The 24,508-nt window shown below is 37.5% G+C and overlaps 1 protein-coding gene across 6 annotated transcripts in view; it reads right to left on the bottom strand.

Annotated features, from left to right (window-relative positions):
* The window catches only part of LOC133528210 (phosphofurin acidic cluster sorting protein 2), a 170,710-nt gene that overhangs the window by 9,441 nt on the left and 136,761 nt on the right, over positions 1 to 24,508 (bottom strand). For 4 of the 6 annotated variants that reach the window (XM_061865479.1, XM_061865481.1, XM_061865480.1 and 1 more), the window contains exons 2-8: positions 15,975 to 16,202; positions 11,855 to 11,948; positions 9,086 to 9,377; positions 8,501 to 8,640; positions 6,833 to 6,973; positions 1,127 to 1,252; positions 9 to 162 (exon numbers count right to left, since the gene is read on the bottom strand). In XM_061865479.1, the coding sequence (XP_061721463.1) occupies positions 9 to 162; positions 1,127 to 1,252; positions 6,833 to 6,973; positions 8,501 to 8,640; positions 9,086 to 9,377; positions 11,855 to 11,948; positions 15,975 to 16,202 (1,175 nt within the window). The other 2 variants (XM_061865484.1, XM_061865483.1) reach the window with 2 other exon arrangements.

Raw genomic sequence — 24,508 nt, 5'->3', positions numbered from 1 at the left:
TCAAATACCGTTGGAATGCCTGTGGTGGTCCTGGTTGGCAAGACTCCTGGAGCTGCTGAAGAAGGGCCGCAGCGAGGGCTTGGGCGTGGAGCCGATGCTGATAGTGTCCATCTGGTCCGGGCCCGAGTCCTCGCCCTCGCCGCATGATAACGACTCTAATTCCTGTAGGATAACATTTTCTCCATCTTCATTCCGACAAATTCAAAATAATTTCGCGATAGACCCACTAAAAATCATGATATATGTGGGGACCGATCTGTATACTAATTTATTGTATTCAAAAAACTAACTTTAACTTTTATCACACTACATATTAGTTTTGCTACTAGTGCTGGTGTGGTGGTGGGTTCCCACCCCACGTGAATGCCACCTTACATGAGGCGGGGATAGAGGGAATGATTCATGTGCATGCACCGATTCCTGCCTGTGCCCGGCGGGGACCAATGGGAATACACCGTAGTGCTTGGTTTAGCTGGCACTAAAAAGCCTCATCATGAATGCGCCACAAACGCTGTAAGCAAACTTAAGCTTGTAAAGAAGATGACGTGTAAATGTGTGTGAATATTAATCTTACACTGTAGGTGCACGACATGACTCACTTTACGCAGCTGAAGTTGGAAGGTTGGGATTGTTGGGATACTTTTACTAAAAGAATTAGAACCTAATAATGTACAGTATTTCCTCCCTTCTTCCTCACGATGTCCCGGCATATTGCCACGGCTCGTGGGGGTCCGCTTGACAACTAATCCCAAGATTTAGCGTAGGCACAAGTTTTTACGAAAGCGACTGCCATCTGACCTTCCAACCCAGAGGGTAAAACTAGGCCTTGTGGGGATTACTCCGGTTTCCTCACGATGTTTTCCTTCACCGAAAAGCGACTGGTAAATATTAAATGATATTTCGTACATAAGTTCCGAAAAACTCACTGCTACGAGCCGGGGTTTGAACCCGCGACCTCCGGATTGCAAATCGCACGCTCTTACCGCTAGGCCACCAGCGCTTTTGTACAGTATTTACATTCCATATTTAAATAGCAACACCGCATGGCCTAGATTGTTTGCGACAATTGACACTAAGAATTTCTCTACTCCAAATTGTTTGTTGCGAATCAAATAACGTAACTTACCTGGAAAAGTTCATCTATATCCCTCTGTGCATGATGTGTATCTCTTGCCGCGCCGCGTTCGCCCATCTCATCTGGCACTCTGAACCGCCGCAACAGCGCGGCGAATTTCTGCTTCAAGTTGCGTTGCTGTAACACGTAAGGAACAATGGTTGCAACATGTAACGTACAATTAGTGTAACATGCGTGCATGAAGAGGAGGGTGTGTAACGAAACGGTTTTTTCATGTCATCAATTAATTTACTTTGAATATCAACATTAATGACATCTGACACTCGGTTATCTTCACTGTTTTACACGAAATAGTACTCATGGAAAAACCATTTAGATTGTTGTAAATAACAGAGGTAAAGAGATCAATTGAATATTGTTTTGCAGTATAGTAGTGAAAACTACAGAGAATCATTTCGTAGAACCCGTACTCATATTACTACTTAGTGAATTTGTGTTAAATATATTCTGCTAATGAATGTATAATATAATCTATGTTGTGTAACTTGGCATCTGTTCGTTACATAAGTTGCAGGCGTACATAGGCTACGGAGGCTGCTTACCATCAGGCGGGCCGTATGCTTGTTTGCCACCGACGTAGTATAACACGAATGAATGCCCTTACCAGGATTTGAACCCGGGACCATCAGCTTCGTAGGCAGGGTCACTACCCACTAGGCCAAACCGGTCGTCAAAAAGAGATATCCTTAATCAACTGTTTTGTGACTTACATTATTTGTTTAATTGTTTTTACTGATTCTAATCAGTTAAATATCGTCTTTTTAGATTGCGAGTAAGGAACATTTAAAAATAAAAACAATATGTAGATTTTTTTTAAATCACATTTAGAATTAAGTAGAATAGGCACACAGGGGCATGGGATACAGTTCAGTCTTCATGCTAAGACACATTTCACAACAACACCTTGGAGAAGACACACACACACACGAACGTTTTCTTTTCAAAAACTTTAATTTTACTCTGCCTTGTTCTGAAACGAGTACCTAAAACTCGTTTTCAAAATAATTTCAATATTCAATTTTAAGATTCACGAAATATCTCTCAAATCTTATTATATGAAAATCTGATTTTATGGCTACTTTGGTATGTATTTTAGAAATATTGTATTTTAAACGTTCTTTACAAAAAAATGTTACCTCCATGATGCGCTTGCAACAACTGATGAGTATATTTAAATTTTACCCAAACCTTTATCTAATCTAGTAGATAAGCTACCAAGTATGAAAACATTACGGTGACGTCATAATGCCTTGACTTTCAAATTCCGATAAGAAAGATCTACATAAGATAAGTTTACTTACACACGGAAGGATATCCTAATTATTTATCTTTTAATGTTTCTTGGTCTGAGATAAATACATATAAGACAAGTGTTAATAAAATTTCATTTCTACCAGAAAACTACTAAATGCACTAACAAAAGCCAAAACTAAATAATAGTATAAGAATAAATCGCACCTTTAGAGTGAAACCGACCTAACACAAAAAATCGTGAAATTGAGTTAGTGTCACAGAACGACTCTGTACAGCGTATTACACCGCTTCCTTAATCAGAAACTGACCGTGCTGTGCAAGAAGAGTACTAACTCACTACAAGGGTCTCTTTCTTATTGGACGGTAGCCCCTCCCGCGTCGGAACGTCAATGCCCCTTTTAGTGTTAATCCCGCAACCGCAAGCACCGCACGCAAGCCAGTCCCAAATAAAGTGACCCACTGGTGATTGAGTCGTTTTTGTTTCGAAAATATAGGGTAAGTCTTACGTTTTTATTTTAAAATGAACCTGACTAATTTGTCATTGTGTCGATACTCTTTCGAATATTGTGTCAATTTGTACGACTTATTCGTAATTACTACACTTTATTATTAAAAATATTCTGTAGGGCGTGACTTAACAAATAATAAGTCACTTTTCTAATTAATATTTGTTATGTTTTATGTTTCATTAAGGTTTAAATCTCTTTTGTATTTAATCAGTTAAAGTTGATTCCGTTATTTTGGTTTTTAAGTCGTTACTATTCTAATGCTCTTTGTGTTTCAGGTCATCGTGCTTAAATTTTAAAATCGAAGACGAAGAACTTTAATTATTCTAGAAAATGCTCGAAAGAGCAAAGAAAGGCGACTGGTGAGTGCATTTTATTTTATATACTTACCTACTTAGAGAATATTACACAAGTTAACAGTTTTTACCTGTTTTTTATTTTAAATTAGGGATAATTTTCACTTTGTACCGTTGTTTCATATTTTACATGTTAACTAATGCTAAGCGTTCACGAATAACAAAACTTCAGTTTTACTGGGTAAGCTAGAGTTAAGGGTGACGCGGAGTTGAGGGGGAAGGTCCCGTATGTGTTATCATAAGCGTGAGTTAGAGGTTAGATGCCAGGTCTAAATGAAAGCATGAACTACATCCAGGTGTAACGCTTAGAAATTATTTTAACATATTTTTTTTTATTATGATTTACTGCTTTTGGTGGTTTGAGCTTTGTTTTTTGCATTTACAGGAAACGAATTGAGACTGAATACAATGATTTATTTATACCACAAGGTCCACAAGTACTCTTTAGAAGCAGTAGTATTTCTTCATCGTCTTCCAGCTCGTCTTTTTTTTTTTTTTTATGGAGGATAGGCAGGCGTTTGACCACGATCACACCTGATGGTAAGTGATGATGCGGTCTACGGTGGAGCACGCTTGCCTATGAGATATCTATTAAGTCTAGCATAAGTTCTTCGTCGAGATCATCTAGCAGTAGGTCAACATCTAGCTCCAGTACGACAAAGAGATCTTCAGCGACTTCTTCTTCTTCAGCCTAGCGTTTTCCCGGCCTTACGCCAGGGTCTTCCACTTTGCCCGGTCTTCAGCATCCTCAGATGTGAGATTGTTCTCTTCCATGTCCGCTGTCACGCCGTCCAGCCAGCGTTTCTTAGGCCTACCCCGGCCGCGTGATCTAGGGCCTTGGGCAGTGAGGTTGAGGCATCTATTTCCGATGTAGATGTAGTCTACTGGTCTGCGGCTTATATGGCCATACCATCGGATGCGACTTTCCTGCAGCTTATCCGCTACGTCACGGATTCCGAGGCTGCCACGGATGTGTTCGTTACGTGCGTATGTTCGCGTAACGCCACACATCCATCGCAAAATCTTCATTTCGGTGACGTGAAGCTGCTGGACATGTCTTCCGAGGACAGGCCAGGTCTCGCAACCATATAGTAGGACTGGGCGGATGATGCTCTTGTACAGTCAGCATAAATAGTCGCGGATGAAACAACGCGCCAAAAGTATCGGATAACTTTTCCAAATAAAGATAATTCTCTAAAATTTACTTTCAAGAGTATATCTTTTACAGTCTAAATCGTTCTACATATAGAACCATCAACTTTTGAAACCTTCTTTGATCCGCTACTTTTGATGCTGACTGTACACAAGGCCCTTTAGCTTCACCGATATCCTAGGGTCGCAGATACAACTAACGAGGACACAATACCCTACAATAGACTGGCAAAGAAAACAGCGACCTCTTATCGCATATCACCTGTAATGTTAATGAGTTTGAAGTGGAGACAATAAAAAACATCGAAGATTTACCCTCGTGAACCCTGCCGACTCTCAATCCACAGTTAACACCCGACAAGCTTACACATCGTTATCTAAATCTAAGAAAGAAGTTCCGACGCGTAGCATGAAAGAACCGTGCACATATCATATGGAATTCCCCGAAAACATTGATGAAACCTGTCGTAAAGAAATATTTGACTTTTTTTGGCAGTTAGGATCCATTGAGTTGCAAATAATGTTTATTAAATCTTGCATATTGGAAATTCAACCCAAGTATAAATACTCCAACACGCAAAACCCTAGAGTTTCAGTATAAATGGAAATAAAATTAGAGTTAAGTATTGCAGTTTGTTAAAAATGATCCATTTGTATTTTACTACAAGACTTCTCGTACACAGGATTCTTTCCGGCAAACATGCGGAGGAAAAGAAAGGAGATGCCTTGTGTTGAAGAAATTGTAACAAAGAAAGAGTTTTCAGGAAATCTGAAACTAACTCAAAATATAATAAAAGGTCTTAAAGAGCTTTTAAGAAAGAAAAACCTGATTACTATGTAGATTACTATCAAAGTCGTATTGTTTCGGAGAATTAAGTGAAAAACACTTTAAAACATGTTCCTGTTATATTATAGATTTATTTGAGGTGTCTTATTTCTCAATATTAAATTGTAATGAAACTGTGTATGGCGATTGTTATTGCATTTAATAGGTAAAAGAGTTACCATGTTTATTTTATTTCAGAAGTGTTTTCAAATTTTTTTAGTTACGATAATTGTGATACGACCATAATTTTATTGCTTTACTTTGATCTGTATGTAACTTTAAAAGATTTGGACGTTGTTTTTTTGTACGAAGACCTGCTCTTTTCTATTATATTATATCTGAATGTGTTTCTTTATGGTATATTAAATACATTAACTATAAAATTCGTTTTATTACTATCGAGTTCCTTACAATAATATGACCTATTAAAACTATTTTGTTGGCATAATTCACTCCTATTTTATTAATAAAGAGGCATATTATCGAAAAGGTCATAAAATATGTTTAGATAATTAAAATGAACCTGACCTAATTCATATTACGCCGACCAAAGAGAAAAAAAGTTTGGTCGAAAAGTGACCTTATAGTGACTAGTTTCAGTAAATCGTATTTTTAAATTACTATTTCATAAAACTTAACCTAATTTTACCTCCAATGACGAAGGTTTATAGTTGGTGTTTACTTTTCAGTAGAAAAAATGCATGCACCTCAATTCTTTTAGGAGTTATCGTTAAAAGAATGCAGAAATGACTCAACGTCGAATCTTATTTTGCGATTTGCCAAAAAGTTAACATTTTGTTTTAAGCCAGTTTCATTCTAAAGGTGCGAAATAGAGAATAATCTTCTGTTTCAGAACAAAAACAACAACAATTCCCTGATTTAAACTTTCACTATTTTTACACATTATTAACTAATCCAAACGGGACGTAATCGCGTAAGTTTTAAATTTACCTCCGACGTGCGCCGTGCGACTTGACGATGTTGACGTCAACTTGAGCCAGTCTTCTCCGAGACCACGGGGACAACGCCGTCCTCGAAACGTCGGAGATAAATTTAAAACTTGATACGCGTTAAGTCCCGTTTGTATTAGTTAATAACGCCAATTCCTTTAAATAAAAATAATATAAGCCTTATGTTCATGCACAACACACCTATAACAAATAACACCTATAGCAAAATGCTACGTATATTTAAATATCAAAGCGTTGCAATAACTCTTAAATATATAATTAATATCAATATTATCAATCTCGAACCGAGCTTAAAATGCGCAGCTCATTAAAGTAAGGACGCTAAGTACGAAGTATATCGTATATTGACCTATTCCCTATCTCTATCGGACGTGCATAATTATATTGCTGTCCCACGCGCACAGTGGCATTGCTCGCCGGCGTCATGGGTTGTATAATAATATAATTACACGCGTAGGAAATGGCGGGTCAATGTACGAAATACTTCGTGCTTAGCGGCCTTACTTTAGTATAAATGTTCAAAGAGTTATTGACTACTTCGATGTTTATACTTTTGAATGCTCTACGTGCAAAATGAAACAAAGCAAAGTTATCTCTATTGTTATAGCAGCAAGGCCCAATCTCGCGCTCACCGCGAGCTTGCCGCGGCTGCCCTTGCGCTTGGCGGCCGCGTTCTCCAGCTCACTGTCGCTGTCTCTGTCCGCCTTGGAGCGCATATAGCTCTGTCTCTCTCGCTCGCGTTCCATGAAGCTCAAGTCTCGTGAGCGCGACAGCTGCGTGCAAGCAACGGCTATGTTACGGCTAAGCTAAGCGATAAAATGCTTTAAAGTTATAGACATTGCGTTAAATTTTGATTAAAATGTATATACAGCATTATTAAAACAAACATTGTTGTACAAAATTTAGCGGAATAAATCAATTGTTAGGCAATAATCATGCGTTAAAAATATCGCAGTATACTCATAAAAGATTAAAATATCTTTTCACTTCATCTACCCGTAATAAAAGATCCTCTTATCTTTGCTAAAAATAGAAGAATGCAAAAAAAATTGTTAATTATCAATGTCATGCAATCGTAATTCCATTTAAAATCACTAGTTAATTCGTAGTTATTACCAGAATACCAAAATTTACTTATTGTAATTCCTATTGACAACCAATCTCACCTTCATCAGTTTCATCATCAAAAATCTTATTCACATTTACTGAAAATTCCAACGCACATTCAATTTGCAAAAAAAAAACGCATAGTTAAACCAATTTATCCGAAACACAAAAGATGTCACTCACAAAAAAAATCACAGAAACCTTATTGTAGACTTTGTAACCAGCTTGTATGAAAAACAAGCTTGGATCTTGACTGAAATCAATTGTCTGTATTAGCAGAAAGGATAAGTCCACCCGATTCATGTGTGCGTGCGGCCTTTAGCTCATTGTTGCACACTGAGCGCGCACGCATTTATTTGAATTGAAAAATGGTTACGTGCATGAGAGCATACCTACACGCATACATTTATACACGCAACTGCGATAACTTGAACTATAAACCCAAATTCTTCAAGATATAATTGGTATTTAACGGAAGTAACTAAAAGTGCAAAGAATTTTATCTGATTACTTCATAATCGTGTAACATTATCTTCACAATTTAAAGTTAGTTAAATAAAATTATAGCCCCAATAATAACTAAACTTCACTTATAGTTATAATGATGAGTACGTGGCAAACGCTTAAGATCTCTTGCCGCTTCTATTGATACAACTCAATATCCTACCGAATAAAATACCTAAATATCCGACTGACGTATCACGACATCTGTCAGTCGCTATGAGCTAAACCCAAAGATCCCTATTACCTAATTTCCTAGAACAGCTCTCCGCTTGCATCGATCCCACATGCTACCAAACAGAATTGGGCCCACTTTCACTTTAATAGGTCTATAAAACAAAATATTTGCCGCTTGCCGTCTCAGTACGCTTCCCTAGGAGGGTGCGCCCCACTAGGTAACTCCTGGTTTGTATTTTATTTTGACTTGTAAGACGTATTTTTATTTTACCAATAAAATTCTGTATTCTGTATTCTGGTCCTGAGCTAGGATTATCTTAGTGTAGGATAGGATAACCTTTAAGTCGGTTGCACCAAACAGTCGTTCGTAAAATGTTACACGGATGTCCATCAATGGTGGTTGGTGCAACTGTTCGTTATATAACAAAGTACGTCCCTTTGTGATCTCGGTATGTCCCAGGGGTCATTTAACTGGTGGACACTGCTGGGCTAGAATTACTTCGATATAGAATTACCTTAGTGTAGGACAGGTCTGCCTTGTTGAACGTGAGCTGCCGGTGCGTCCTGCGCCGCGCCGGCGCGCCGTACGTCATCTCGTCTGCTTCCTCCACGGAGCTGAACTCGCCCTCTTCCTCTTCATCTGAGTAGCCTCGTTCTGGAATAGGGCATTAGATGGTTAAAGAGCGATACCAGTTCAGTTATATTATATATAATCTCCACTGTCTATTATAGTTTTCACACGAGTTCCGTGTTTGTTCGAGCTGAGAAAGCAGCAGCTGCTGGGAGCTGGGTGCATCCAGTGCTGTGTCAAAGTATACGTGAAAGGCTCCGTTCGGTCCTCCTTAGAGAGCACTTCTGGTCTATGCGTTGTGTCATTTTGATCTCATACCCGCGAGCTCCTCCGAGCGACCAAGAGAAACTACGCTTGATAGGTAACATGGAACCTTAAGCTTATCGCTTATCTTATCTTTACTCTGTGAATGATGTGAATGTTGTTGTTCTCAGTGGTGGTCGATGGGCGTGGACACCAGGCCGGTGATGGATAGCCGAGGAACAGGCAGCAGCGCCCCCTTAACAGCCGTCTCCGGTATGATATTTGCCAGTGATGAGCATGTTGTTGTTGTTCTTAGTGTCGTGGTCGACGGGCGTGGACGCCAGGCCGGTAATGGACAGCCGGGCAACAGGCTGGCCCGCAGCGGCGCCTATACAGCCGACCCCGGTATGATACTTGCCAGTGATGAGCATGTTGTTGTTGTTCTTAGTGTCGTGGTCGACGGGCGTGGACGCCAGGCCGGTAATGGACAGCCGGGCAACAGGCTGGCCTGCAGCGGCGCCTCCTTTGCAGCCAACTCCGGTTAGTTCTAGTTCCATGTCCATGGAGCGCTGCAACACCTGGAACGCAGAGAAGCCAAATCAATAATTGCGGTGAAAATAATCGTTTAATCTTATTAACATTCATGGCTGGAAAACTTCAGTAGAAAATTAAAAACATGTGTTGTCTAATTGTGAGCCTCGTCAACACGGCGCAATTTTAAAACTTTGAGCAGTGCTTTAATACGTTCAGAATTTTTGGGTTTGTGGTTGTCTGGACACAGGAAGTAAAGCTAATGAGCCTTTCGTTACGTCTACCTATTATCGAATTAACCCACTCACTTTCTTTTTTTAGCTCTAGTTACCAAACATCACCTTTGATGATGCATGATGATGCATCTGAGAGTATCTAGATCTAATGTAAACTATCGTTTTAATAAAGATTGTAGCACATGTAAAATACAAAGATAACTTTGAAAGGGTTTGATGACAAACTCAACCATGACGAGTCATCTAACTTTACGTAGAAGACAAGTATGAGTCACTGATGAGTATACATAACAGTCAACAACCGACCCTGGCCATGTGCTCGAGGCTTGAATAAAGGAAACACAAATTGCATCTGTTAAAAGCAAATTAAACGCTTTGCTAATTGCCTCCAATAACACACATTAGGCCGGGTTTGCACCGACCGGATAGGTAGCAGCGAATGTTCGGAGTGAGCTAATGAGCTTGTTGGTTTAGTAACATTAAAAAGTATATAGGTAATACTTACACTGTAGCTTTACCATGTTCTAAATTTGTAATATGATAAACAAATACGTCGGAATCACTAGATATATTTTAGCGAATCGAGAATGGATTAGGAAGGTATTCTTTCTACTGACCATGTTGTAATATCATGATACTAAATGACATAACATAGATGATGAAAATATAAAATTGTGGCTAACGAACTCTGAAGTAGGTTTTGACACAGTACTAAATAATGTAGGATGCATTACTATTACGGACTCTCCTTGTAAAAATGTTCTTCTGTAACTTAAATCTTAGGTTGGAAAAAGCGGTCGGTGCATACCCACATAATTAAGGCAGACCTTTACGTATAAATAATTATTTTTAATTTAGGCAAATTAACTTACCCGAATAATTAATTGCATGTAATGTAACATACCTACGTTTACATTTTATGTCGTACCGAAACAGTTTCAAATAAATTTATAGTATATGTTGAAATATTCGTAAACTAGCGGTGCTTGATTTTAATAATCGTGTATTCAAGAAAATATTAAATTTTGTACAAAAGGAAACGGACGGTTAAATTTTTGTAAAATCTGTTTATGTTTCCAAGTCACATGTAAATTTATTGAAACTCATAAGATAAACATTAAATCTTTAAATCAAAGAAAACACGACTCCGGGATCAATGCAGCCTCATAAATACAAACACACAAGGACATTCATATTTACGAGATTAAAAAACGGACGGGTTTATATTTACCAAGCACGGATGAGACGGGTGTGCCATAAGGGCAACAGATTACGTATACAAAACAAGACAAAAAACTGGGAAAAAATATGTGTGGCTTCTTGTCGTCTTCGCCCACCGATATAGTTGGTAGGTAAGTACAGTCACGTCTGAAAATATCGATAAAATATGTATACACTACCATAATATATGGGCAATAAAGTCGTGTATACATATTTTTGGCACTTTTTTCGTATCGATATTTTCAGACGTGACCGTACTGTAAACGTATAGAACACTATATTGCCGTGCCAAACAGTGTCTGGTGTGCGAAAACAGTGATATACTTAGTATGAATTTTATGAAATGACATTTTCCGGCTCGGACCCTAATCTGTTAAACAATAGGTATTGTTTCCTTTATGCAGTGAGTACTTCTGCTACTGTTGAAAACGCCGTCATAAATAAGTAGACGGGAACAAGCCGTTTAAAAACCAATTTTTTCATCATATTTATATGGTTAAAATTTATGAAATAGCCCATTCGGAGATAACAGATTAGGGACCAAGCCCGAAAACTCATCTGAGATAATACATATTATAAAAAAGTTTTGTGCGGAGCGATAATAATAATGGGAGAAAATCCAATCTTATTAAAAATTAGATACAGCTACCTGTTTGGGAGTAAATCAGAATCATTGCGTTTTTAAACAAGGCGATTTGGGCGCAGTCCTAATATCGGTATTTTATATTAAAGCCTCTCTGTATTTCGGTCGCTTGGTGTGAATATTATACTCGAGTGCATAGGTAAATACGTACGAGTTTGTCTTGAAATTGGGCATAAATATAGTTAGTTATTATCCTGTATTAACTTACAAACTTGGTTTTAGGTCATATTTACTCATTCATCTCCTGCGGGAAAGAATGGAGGCAAATAATAAAATTTTGTACTAGAGAAACTTTTTTTCTTGTGATTTGGATATTTGAGCAACTGGGGGTGAGTTTATGAAATTTTAGCCGGTCGTAGTAACACCCTTAAGGTTAAATAGATCATCTAAATATGCTAAAGTTAAAAATATAAACTTTACATACCTGATCCATCCTAATGACCCCCTCGGCGAGCGTTTTGTATCCTAAAATGGTGCGGTTCTTGTATTTCTTGCGCCTCTGTAGCATAATCTGCAACCTGCAATGACAAAAATATAAGTATTAGCATAAATGAAGGTTTACCTTTCATCGAAGGTCAATTTCAAGGGGAGAGACCATATAATTAATTTTATCGGACCACAGCGTCGCATTGGTATCTAATCTGCATTTATATGTATATTCTAGCTTGCAGTCTAAATAATATCAGTTGATTTTTTTTTCACTTCTCCAACCCCAAGCAGAAAAGGGTCTAGCAGGATAAGCTAACAAGAGTAGCCCTCTCGAGGGATTTGGATATACTTTAAGGTGGAGTAGTGGTTAAACCTAAGGACACTGTATGACTAATAGCAGCCTTCGATCTTCTTTTGTTTCTGAGTTATTTACAATTATGTTAAAAATGAAGGTAATTTTTTAATTTTTAATTTATACCTAATGAAATATACTAGAAAAAAACATTATTCCCAATAGGCATAATGAAATTAAAAAAAAACTATGACGCCCGTGGCCATGTTAATAGCTAATTACATCTCAATATGCTAGCATACTATAACACCGTTTACGAGCAAGTGTGATGAAAAATATATTATGTGTGTAAATAGATAAAGCTTATAAATGCGCGGTCGATTAGGCCGGAGTGGCTTCTGTGCGTCCATTAAATACTCGTTTTATTGGTGATTTATCACTCTCCAACGTATCATTAGAGATAAGTGTGAGAGTAGCTGAGAGCATATACTTCATTGGTCATTGGTAGACCTTATCTCTTTGAAATAAGGTTTACAAAATGTCGAAACGATTGTACTGGTGAGTATTACTGAAACGACGAAAACGCGCAAACGATTTGAGACTTTATATCAAAGACATAAGAGTTTTAGTGATATATTTGCAATGACAGTGAAAAATCGAGAGAATAACACGAGTTGTCGTACCACGTTCATACAGGCGTAACCGGTCATATTTTAAACTTTTATTTATTTTTTAATTTCTCATAATAGTCGTAACATGTTTCTGTTTGACCTGACAGTTGACAGTGGTAGTGAGTAATAGACTACGCTGCTAGTGACACCTGTTTTATCTAGTTTACCTAAAAAAAAAAATACGGTTTAGAGTGTATCAAAAATTTCGTTATAAATCGGTGTAATAAAATACAAAAACATATTAAGATTTTCTGGCACAACGAACAATTCTAGCTTTTAATTGTTTATTGAAGCCTTTCTAGAAAATATAATAGTCATAGAAAAAAATAAGCTGAACTAGAAAAATTCAAAATGAGCACGGTCAAGAAATTTCATTTTTGTGCCTTGTCACTGTGACGATATGTTCCCAGCGGCTTTCAATTTTATTTAATTTCCTCAAATGTTAACTACATGTAAAGAATCAACTCGCTTTTGTATAGTCAGCTGCAGAGATAACTGACCAACCTGTATAGAACTTTGTTTGCAGAAGGGGTCAACTATCTATGCAGCTGACTGTACATTGTGTTTATTCTGTTACGAACTTACGATTGTCATTTTTAATTCTAAGTCATGAGTACAATGAAGTGTTTACATACATACTTACATATATTGTCACTGTGAAAAGTTACGAAATGGCACAGAAAACAATTCTTTGACTGTACCTGTCAGATGCATTTCACAAAAATGCGTTTACAAGTATACTCAAAGTAAATTAGAATGTAACGTAGTTTTGTTTCTATGTGGGTGTAAACTTTTTACGACTAACGACTAACTGAGGATCTCTTATCTCCTTCACTCACCGTCGAAATTCCATAAACATGACAAACGCGACATGTTATAAATCGTAGATAATTAATTTTATTACCCCATTTAATGGGTTCCATTAATACTGAAATCAAATGAAGTGTAATAAATATTAGAAGTAGTAAAGCTAGGACTATAAAAAAGAAAGTGACGCAGAGAGGGTAAATCAATCTATATTGCGAATTTCTAGAAGATTAAGAGGTATGTATTAATGTTACTGCGAATAGAGAAATAACAATACTGTACTAAAACGTGACGGACTAGATATTTTATGACGTTGGCTCATAGTGACAAACATTTCGCGCGAGTTTCCCTCCTCAAAAACATGTTAAAAAATTATTTTATTATGCAATACTTAAGGATATTTTTTATACTAGTACGAGTTTTTCTGTTTTGAATAAGGTTGTAAAGCACTTATTCTGGAACCGTATTAGTATCTACAGAGTTAAAGCTTAATAGTATTTTATGCAACCGTTGTTTAAGAGAGGTCAAAAAAGGCGAGTGGCGTGAGTAACAAACAATTTGAGGCGAAGCCGAAATCCGTAATTCCCACGGCAATAATATAGGCTTTTGTCCTTTATTATACGTGCATGAAATAAGATCTTTTTTGAGCAAGTATAAAGAAAATTCCCTTTACTCAACTATTTCTATTGCTCACGCCGTATCATGGTATTCAGGTTTACAATTACACAACTCTATTTCAAGCAAGCTTTAAAACATTTTAGTGGCTTTAAACTTTTACGCTATCGATTTTACGACGTCTCCCTATTCTGTGGGTTGCGTTTTGCGTTATATGCGCTCTCATTCTTATAACATTCTTGGAATGCTCCAGGAATTTGTTTCTCATTTCAAAGGAGAAATATAAAAGCGAGGTGACAGTGACATCCAATATCCAAGGAACCAAATTCCTATCTTCCTACGTATTTATCCTAAGGGCCTGTTTAGACATAAAATTTGATATCTACACTGCCAACATTTTAATGATTTACCAATTTGATATCAACACCTCAACGGCGTAACTAGCAATTACAATGGTATTCAGTATTACATTTTACGTTTCTAAATATGTATTCAACATCCCTACATGTGCTACGCCGTAGCGCGTAGTAGTTTCTTTTTTTCTATGTCGTAGCGCTACGTCGTAACCGATAACATGGATTTCCCGGTATGTAGCGAAATCTTCGCAGAGGCAAAACGACAACATGTAGTGATTAGCGCTGAATGAAAGCACATTCGCTACCAACGTTTTTGTAGCGCAACGCTCGTAGTCGATCCCAGCGTTTTCCCGCTTTGTAGAGGAAAGCGAAACACAGAACCCGCCGAGCGGGTTCCCGATACTCAATGTGTTAAGTAGTAAAATCAGTACAACTATAGAGTCAACGAATGACGAAAAGCTAAATGAACAAAAAAAAGGTTATTTAGTCCTGATTTATATATTTTTGTACTCTCAGTACATAACACTTACAAAATAGTAAAATAATAAAAATGAATCTATACAGTTTTTAAAATGTGTATCGTTTAGTAGCCATTATCATCCAATCATAATTTTTGTAATAAAATAAAAAGCTAGGTCTGAAACAGGCCACGGCCAACGCAGCAGCGATAAACATGGCGGATTGCACGCCTCTATTATTTTTATTATGCCATTAAAATTGGCCTCGGCTTTGAAATTTCAATTCGTATAAACCCCACGTTTCAACGATCGGCAATAAAAATAGAAAGAGCTGTAAACACTGACATGTAAACAAATTTCTATACTGATGAATAAAAAGTGGATTAATGTCTCAATTGTAAGCACCACCGGTGGTAATTTGTGGTTTTAAAGATTTTGCAGGAAAAGTCAGTAAAAAAGCTATGGCCGTGAAGTAGATGATACATTCAGTATTTTGATATAGTATCGCATGTACTTTTTTTTTCTAATTTTATTATTATAACGTTTACTCGTAGCTATCAGTCCTTGTATTCCTGATTTTTATAATTATTATAATTGTCTACCGTACTCTCACGCAATAATTTGCAAAAATATAAATGATATTCCGACGTTACTTTATTACGCGTGTTAGGGCAGTATGTTGACGACAGTTTTTCAAACCTACCTAGCTATTGCCATCTCGCTTAACAAAATGCGGGCACTACAACCAGAAGCACAAGTCGAGCTCTATCTCCATGGGCACAGTGCGCTTTGTTCCTGTGCGCCGGCGCCGCTAGGATAACCACGCCCGCGCCCGTGCCCGCTCCCATTCCGCCCGCCGCCCTTCCGTCCGCTTCACTCACGAGAAATAAAAATGAAAATTTATCATACAACTTACCTATTGCCATCTCGCTTAACAAAATGCGGGTACTGCAAGGAGAAGCACAAGTCGAGCTCAACGTCCATGGGCGGCACGGCGATGTCATTGGAGCGCAGTGTGCGCTTGCTGCTGTGCATGCGCGCCGCTAGGATAACCGCACCCGCGCCCGCTCCGCCCGCCGCCCCGCCGCCCGCCTCGCCAAGGGCACCGCATACGCGTAGACGGGTGACGCGTAGTGTGCATAACCTGGAACAAATGGGAACATTATAAATGCGAATATGACTTTGTAACACGTTCACGGTTTAACTACCATGGAGAAACGTATTCATCAATTTCATCATTTGTAATTCACGCTTTTAGAGGGTTTAGACGTCGTAAAAGGTCAACTTATTGATTATGTGATAGTGTATTTTATTGTATTGTTAAAAATACAATAAAATACATGATAGCTATTGAATAATAATATTAGTTACTATATTTATTTATTTTTACTTTTAAACATAAGTAAAAGCTCACTAAGAAGCTAAGAACCAAAAAGCTGGCACACTGTACTTTAGGACTGTACTGAACTGTACTGTGCTTCCGATATACTTATGAGTATGACTAACAACAAACAACCCGAATGACTTATACCTACTCATAATCATCACAAAGAACTTTCCTTTACGAGCAACTCCAAGTAAAAGTTACAAACATCATTATTATATGTTAGAAGTTAACTGTAATATTAATACAGCACAACGTAAAATGTTCCGTTAACGTTCCGTCTCTAAGGATATATAATGCGATAAACATTTTCATATACTTCTACAAAAGTGGCTCTTGTAATATTCGCATGAGGATAATCTTTATTGCAAAAAGGTCTAAAATAGCCCATATTTTGAAGCTATGCCTGAGGGAAAACCCTTTCTGTTGATTGCGGGCATTCCAAGTACTGTTGACTTTTGGTTACTATGGTTTTATTAAAAACTGCCTATTAGCGCGTCGTAGCCCTTAACATTTTAAATTTATTTAACGACAATTTGTATTAATATAATTTGATTGGTGTGTGGTGACTGGTAGGAATAAAAGTTATTAAGAATATAAATCAGAAAGACATTAGTCAGCAGTATTAGAGTCTGTGCGGAAAGAGAAGAGTCGTGGAATGTATGGGGCTCAATACATTCTACGACTCTTCTCTTTTGGAACAGACTCTAACATCACTGTTGACGCTACGGTGCGGTGGTCCGTTTTGGGTATGCCGTGTGACTGTAGAGAGACGAAATCGTCATGAAAGTGTACTTTAACTATCTTAGCATACCTAGTTAAATCATGATGAAATCCAAAGCCTCCATATAAATTCTCAAATAGGATTGTAGAAGACATAATACCACCACGTTCGCGGAAGCACGAGTAGACAGTTTCAGTGCTGTACTGCGTAAAAACATGGTAACGCTTCCGAACAGAATGACCCTGCCAAAGCCTCCTGAAGACATTAGCTGGAAGGAACGAGTGCTCAATAATGCAACACTTAATTAAAAATACGTTGTCATTAGTGAGTTACGAATATTAACATAGTTTTTAGGTTTTAGCTTTAATAATACTAACAAAGTTGTGGATCTTGCTGTAGGAATAAATAAACATTTATATTATACAATAAAGTGTCAGCGGTACCCACGAGTTATAACTGAGACGCCCGTTTTATAATTTCATCTTTCTCCTTTCACTCTTGCAATAAACAAGAGACAGAGATGGAGAAAGACGCGGTAATTTGTGGAGCATGTTTTTCAGCAAACATATTAGCGAGCGACGGCTGCATATTACCGGGTAATACATGTGTCGCCACGTCCGCAATTTTCCGGGCTGCCAAACCGACATTAACATGGAGTGCGCATTATGCGATGTAACATTAAGGGTCGGTTGCACAAAACCGTCTGTCACCGTTAAAGCGTTCGCTAAATTTTATTGTATGGGAAGTTTCATACCTCATTGCTGTCTGACGTTGATCAGTCCGCTAAGTTTGGTTGGTGCAACTGGCCCTTACACTGGCAAGTTCTTGACAGTTGATTATTCAGCTCGGGCAAAAATGGTTTCGTACGACCCATCTGGAGCTGGGCTGATCTCGTCTATAGATCGCATTTCTCAACCGATTCTCATGAAATTCTGTTATCAGGTTCGATATTAGGTATAATGAATACTGTTATTGGAATAATTTCAAAATGGAGGAGCCATGAGGGTTTGCGAGAATTGATGGAGGGAGCAGAGAGATGGGACTGATTTTAAAACAAAGCAGATTAGGGGGCTAAGGAAGCGGGAGGGTGTGGCTAGCATAGAGGGATTCGCTTTCTCTGACTTCGTGCGCGGATCGTAGTTAGGTTACATAAAAATACCTCTTTTACGATCGGCTGCCGACATATATACGGGTAAAAGGGAACTAATGACGGTCAAAGTTAAGTACCAAACTTTATTGGAACGCACAAATGTTTGCGGCTCATAGAGTTGGCTTGAGCAGGTACCTAAACCTATTATCCTCGTCAAGATAGAGGCGTCTGAACTGTTAATGTTCTAGATTTTGAATTTGACATTAATTAATTATACATCGGCTCACTAAAATACAATTAGGGGCACTTAATTCATCTATTGTACGACAGGACACAATAGTTATTTGACACTAGATGTCACAAAGTATGAAAATTAAACCCACGAGAAATTATTAAGTTCAGTCAGTCCCATCATTAAGTTCCAGCCACTAACACGCGCTTAACACATAGCCAATAGGTAGGTACATAAATAGACGCTTTAGTGCAAATAATGTGCCTATAGGTACGGTAAAGAATAATAGTCTTATTTATAAAATTTTATCTCAAAACGACCGTCTGCATCAACTATAATAATTTTCGGGTGCGATTTATATTCCACGACCGAGCACAATCTCGGGCCTCGGTCAAAGTTAAAAATGGCGCATAAAGTAAATGGGCCTCAACATCTGCGGGTTTAATTCTGGACCCATCTGCGACGTAACTTATGGGCTTACGCAAACGCCTCAGACCCGAGGCAAAAGATTACAGACTATTTGATAGCAGATACACGGCATACGCCACTAAAAAAATAATTTTTAATTACCGTGTGCTCTTATCTGAGTCATCTTCTATTGTCATCGCGCGTGTTCGTCTAGTAGTGAGTAAATTAAAAGAAAAAACTTCCTAAAGCTCACAACCTTGAAAGAGCGCAGAGAACGTACAGACCTGATTGAGACATACAAAATACCAACTCAACACTATGCCCTCAAAGATTTTCATAAGATGCTAGAGCGCAACAACAACAACCGACTGAGAAGTCATCAGTATAAGTTGGTGTATAAAAATCTTCATAGACTCCTCTTCAGCAACAGAGTGGTCAAAGCTTGGAACTAACTCCCAGGGGATATAGTATCAGTATCATAGTATCAAATATAAAAGTTTTCATACAAAGCACACAGAAATATTGAAATGCATTCACTGTCTACTTGTCTAGATACGGTACAGGAACCTTTGGAGACTAACAAAATATTATTTCCAAATCAAATGTTTATATTCATGACGTTTGCATATCTGTTCTCAAATTATTTAATCTGTATTTAAGCCTTTTGGGCGTCGTTTAGCCTATGCAAAACAGTTTAAGTTTAAAGTTGGATTAGCGTTTAAATTGGTTGAGTGTTGCTAACATTTAGCTTTACGGTATATTTATGACTTTAGCTCTGTAGTTTATAATTAAGAATAACTTATTATTGAATATATTCTAACATAACGAACAAAAATCTATAGTTCTAATTACGTACTCCGTTCAGTCTTTATCTATGTCTTAAAATAAGTGCAAAAATGTAAACTATTATAGGTAGGATCAAAACCTGGGTTATAATGTGAACGAAAATCACAAGTTAAATCTCCTCTAAATATTTTTTTCAATCTAAAGTTTGACTACTCGCCATGTATAGGTATCGCACTGCAAGAAACTGCACAAAGCATCACGTAAAGACGGTAAGCACCAGGTACGACTAGAAATCCTAAACTCCAAATGCCATTTCATATATACTGACCAATCCGTGCATGCATTCAATCTGGGCTGGAGAGTAGTATTCCATTCCAACTCTACATTTGATATTGATTTCAATTCAGAGCGCGTCTCGCTCGCACCAATATATAAGTATGAGCGAGGTGAGCCGCGCGTGGTGTCAAATCAGTATGGAATTCGGAACATATGTTAAGTTGGAATAGCGCTCCTGTAAGCGTGCCCGGCTGCAATCAGGCTAGTTTTGCAGAATTCCTATTATTTGGAGCGAAAACAACTCCGTGCCGATACCACAGGTAGTAATGTGCCACGGTAATATTATTGTTCCCAACAATATTCGTCTGTTTTCGGGAAAATATATTAAATAAATAAAAAATATTGTTGGAAAACTGCAAGAATGCTCGCCTGCAATCTTTCTAGTTTTCCAAAATATTGTTTAAACGAAAACTACTCCGCGACGATAGACGAGTGTGCAGTGGTGTCTGTCCTAACTAGGAATATTGTTCTCGAGAATATTCGCTTAACAAGGAAACATTTGATATATCTATGGAAATATCTCCTAGTCTTGTGTTTGAGACACCCTAGTATCTACAGGCGTATTCGAATTTTATTTATTTGATCTGTTTCTGATATGATACTGATCTGTCAGTGGCAAAAGTGACATTTCTTCAACTAAAAACGACAATTTTGATCCGAAACAGATCGAGCAACTAAAATTCGAATACGCCTGCTGGTCAGTGTCACCCTTAGCCATTATTATTAATACGATTCCTATAAAATACATATGCTACTACAAAATATGTTTTTTATGAGAGTAAAATAATTATTCCCACCAGTCGAGAACATTCCCAGTCACGTTCACGGAAACAGCGCATCTCTAATCGGGAAATGGACTAGACATCCAATAACCTTGTGTCTGTTTCCCGTTACCCTGATAGCATTTCTAACTGCAGTTTGACACGTAGCTAATGTAAGATATATTGAATGCTCAATATAAACTTGCGATTCATTTGCGATAAACATTATATATTATTTCCACTGTTTGAACACAATGAAAAAGTAGATACAATTACAGAAAAACATATTATTGTTCTTTAGACTTTGAGAGATATACTCTATGATTGGGTCGATCAAATATTACTTATTGTTTTTTTTCTGCCGTCATCCAGAAGACAAGAGGGATACAGCTAGTTAGTGTAAGCAATACTTATATAAATCATTTTGCTAATATGCTTAGTAGATTGCCTGTAAGAAAATATTATATCCCACCAAAAACATTTTCATGTAAAATGTTGCCAAGACGAAACCATAAGACTCGCACTGTCAAAAAAATCAGATCTCATGTAGATCCAAGTTTCTAACTCAACAAGTCCCTAACTTTACAGACTCTACACTTTAGTCAAAATATGTTACATGGACTGTAGGAACCTATGACAAAAAAATAATGAATAGTGAATACATTTTTAACCTTACGCCCATGTGAGGGCAGCGCAAAGGCCAAGCTACATATTTTGAGTCAGTGAAGAAATGGTTTTTTTTTTAGATATCAATAAAATTTAATCTAAAATATAAGAGCTATGTAATTGGAACTTTGCTGGATGCTGGCGGCATTTCATCGTTGTATTGCAATACTGATACGTTGTGCGAGGAAGCCGCCAGCTCTTCGGGCAACATAGTTCGGTCGATCGTTCTACATTGTACATAAGTCGGCATACTTTAGACTCTCAGCGAAAGTCTCAGGAGCACGGCCTAGACCGCCTAGTTAGAAACTTAATTGGGTTAGATCGCGAGGAAACGTTAATGACTAATAATTAATAATGCCTAGAAGCGAGTAATTGCGAGTATATTGACTTATCGGTCAGTGGATCACAGGAAGAGCATGATATATTATGATTTTAATAATTAGGTATTACAATATAGGCAATATACAATTTTATATTAACCTAGCTTTCCTACGTTCGCGACGGTTTGAAATTACGAAAGTTTTTAAAAATGTGTTTCAAATCTGAATGTCCTACATCGAACAACTCTACGTAGTCTATCAATATCTAAGCGATTCAACAATTTTATACAAGGATAAAAGAAGATTTCTTTTTGTTTAAATTGTCGTTATCGAAAGCCATTCTGCAGGAAAACAACACCGATCATAGTACAAGTCCGTTCCCGTCCATTCGTTTTAAATTACTAGCGATAAGCGAGAAAATTCCTAAAATCTCGATAAACATGCGACATGCGTAGCCAAGAGAAAGTCCGAAATCGAAAAAATCTTTATAAAACAACTTGTTTCGGAAACTTCCCTTCTGTCCAGAATAATCAACGAGGGAAACTTGAATAATATCCAATTTTTTTCGCAATTTCAAAGGCATTTTACGGATAAAGAAAGTTCGACTTGATTAAAATTTCTGCGCCTGTTGGGTTGAAAACTTGATTGTTTTAATCTTGTTTAAGAAAAGGATTTTAAACTTTTGTAAGTGAATTCAATGACCAGAGAACCGGAAAAATACAGGTTCTTATAATAGCCACCTAAAAGTCATAATCTTAATCCAGAAACAAACAATGTCCGTACAATAAAAATCTATCTACTATATAAAAATAAAATGTCAACAGTCAATGATAGGTATTTAATTATGTGCTTTTTATTCATTGAAATATTTATTTTATTCTCGCATACTCCAGACCGGTTGGGTTAGGTCGCGGCTCCGGTGCTGCATTTTGATGCTGTGACTCATATGATTCACGCTAAATAGAAGCCGAGTAACTTAGACGTACGACTTCTAAACCGGAAATATGTAGTAGGTTCGAAACTTGACTCGTGCAAGTTTCTCTGAACTCATATTTTGATCATTTGAAATGGTAGTTACTCTACAAGAAACAAAACCTACACCAAATTCTGAGATTGAATTATATTTAGAGTTTTACAATACGTTTTCGCAGAGTTTTTTGTTTTGAGGTCATTTTGACAAATATAAATTCTTGCACAACTTTTTTGTCTATATGAATAGTTTTTTTTAGGAGTACAAAGTGTTTCTCATTTGGTTACATATCAGAATTCTTCTTTGTTATCACCCGTTAGTCAGCAAACGAGCAGCGGTCACCGTCGCCAATGGACATAAGCAACATCGAAGAATCCACTTTTGCGTTGCCGACCCTTAAGAACCCTGCATACCCGCTTCTTGAAGAACCCCATGTTGTAAAGGAAATACTCATCTTCATTTTTAGTGTAAAAACTAAAACACTAAAGTACGATTCTCACTGAACCGGCATTTGTACGGTCGACTCCTCGCGTACGCGACCGGCTCCGAAGATGCGCTCCGTAGCGGCCCGATTCCAGCCGGTCGGTGGGAATCGTACATAAAAATAAACATGAGAAGTACCTATAAGTCAGTATCTCTCGTAAACAAGCTATGACTAACGTAATCCCTAACCAGTTGTGTTAGGTCGCGGCTTCGATGCTTGCGTTGTGCCGCTACCCATACTGTTCCCTCTATTTCTGATCCACGGCTACGGTCATTTAATGACTGCTATTTATAGATGTGCAAGTTCATTTATATCCTAACACAAGATCAAGATACATTCTTATATCCTAACACAAGTTGAACAATGTAATATAAATATTCATCCTTTATTTAGAATTTCTCAGGAATATACAATGACCTTTTCAGATTCGCGCGTAAATCGCGTATAAAGGTACTACGGAAACCGATGAATAAGCTTTGCTTTGAGTATGTTTCTAAGTAAAGACGTTCTGCAAACAAACGGGAACGAATATAATAATATATTTGAGCTAAATTATTTATAGCTTAATATTCTAAACGATACAAATGTGAAAACCGACCTGATTTGAGAGTGAATCCGAATCATGAGGAACCCGAAAGATTTTAACCTCGCATTTCTGAAGCCAAAGTTCAGTAGTTTATGAGTTTATCGCGAACATACAGACACACAGACGCGGAGGGGAACTTTGTTTTATAATATGTAGTGATAATGATATTTGTGACGTGTTCAGGCAAACTTTTTAATTGAATATAGATATGTCAGTAAAATGTCAGTATCGCGTTATTTATTGAAAACCCTAAAGGGTTGAAAACGGAACATATTTTACGGAGCGTTGCGGTTAAAAGGCAGAAATAAATAATGGAATCTTCTCATATGAGGATAGGGTAAAAATAGATTTTCCCCTATCATTTGTCTTCCTCGAGGAATGCGTGGGAGGAGATTAAAAAGCACCCAATGATGTGGAACTCCAACTTGAACATAATTAAGTGGAAGAGTATTAAGAAGTCTATTAATCACTTTTCCGCTTGGATAAGCTTCAATAAAACTTACGTTCAAGTAATCTATAGGAACTTTCTAAATTAAGTACAAGAGAGTTGCTAACTTTCACCGTAGGGATAGTAATAATGATACAAAAACTACTTATCCAACAGCTTATGATGAACGCGATTATCAACTTAATACGATAAGATGTCTTTTTTCGACACCATTTGATAGAAGAAGACGGACGCTTTATCTTGTCATTACAACGT

This window comes from Cydia pomonella, chromosome 19, assembly GCF_033807575.1.
Source record: "Cydia pomonella isolate Wapato2018A chromosome 19, ilCydPomo1, whole genome shotgun sequence".
Taxonomy (NCBI): Eukaryota; Metazoa; Arthropoda; class Insecta; order Lepidoptera; family Tortricidae; genus Cydia; species Cydia pomonella.
Note: the sequence above shows the minus strand (reverse complement) of the source record. Positions and strands in the feature narration are given on the sequence as shown.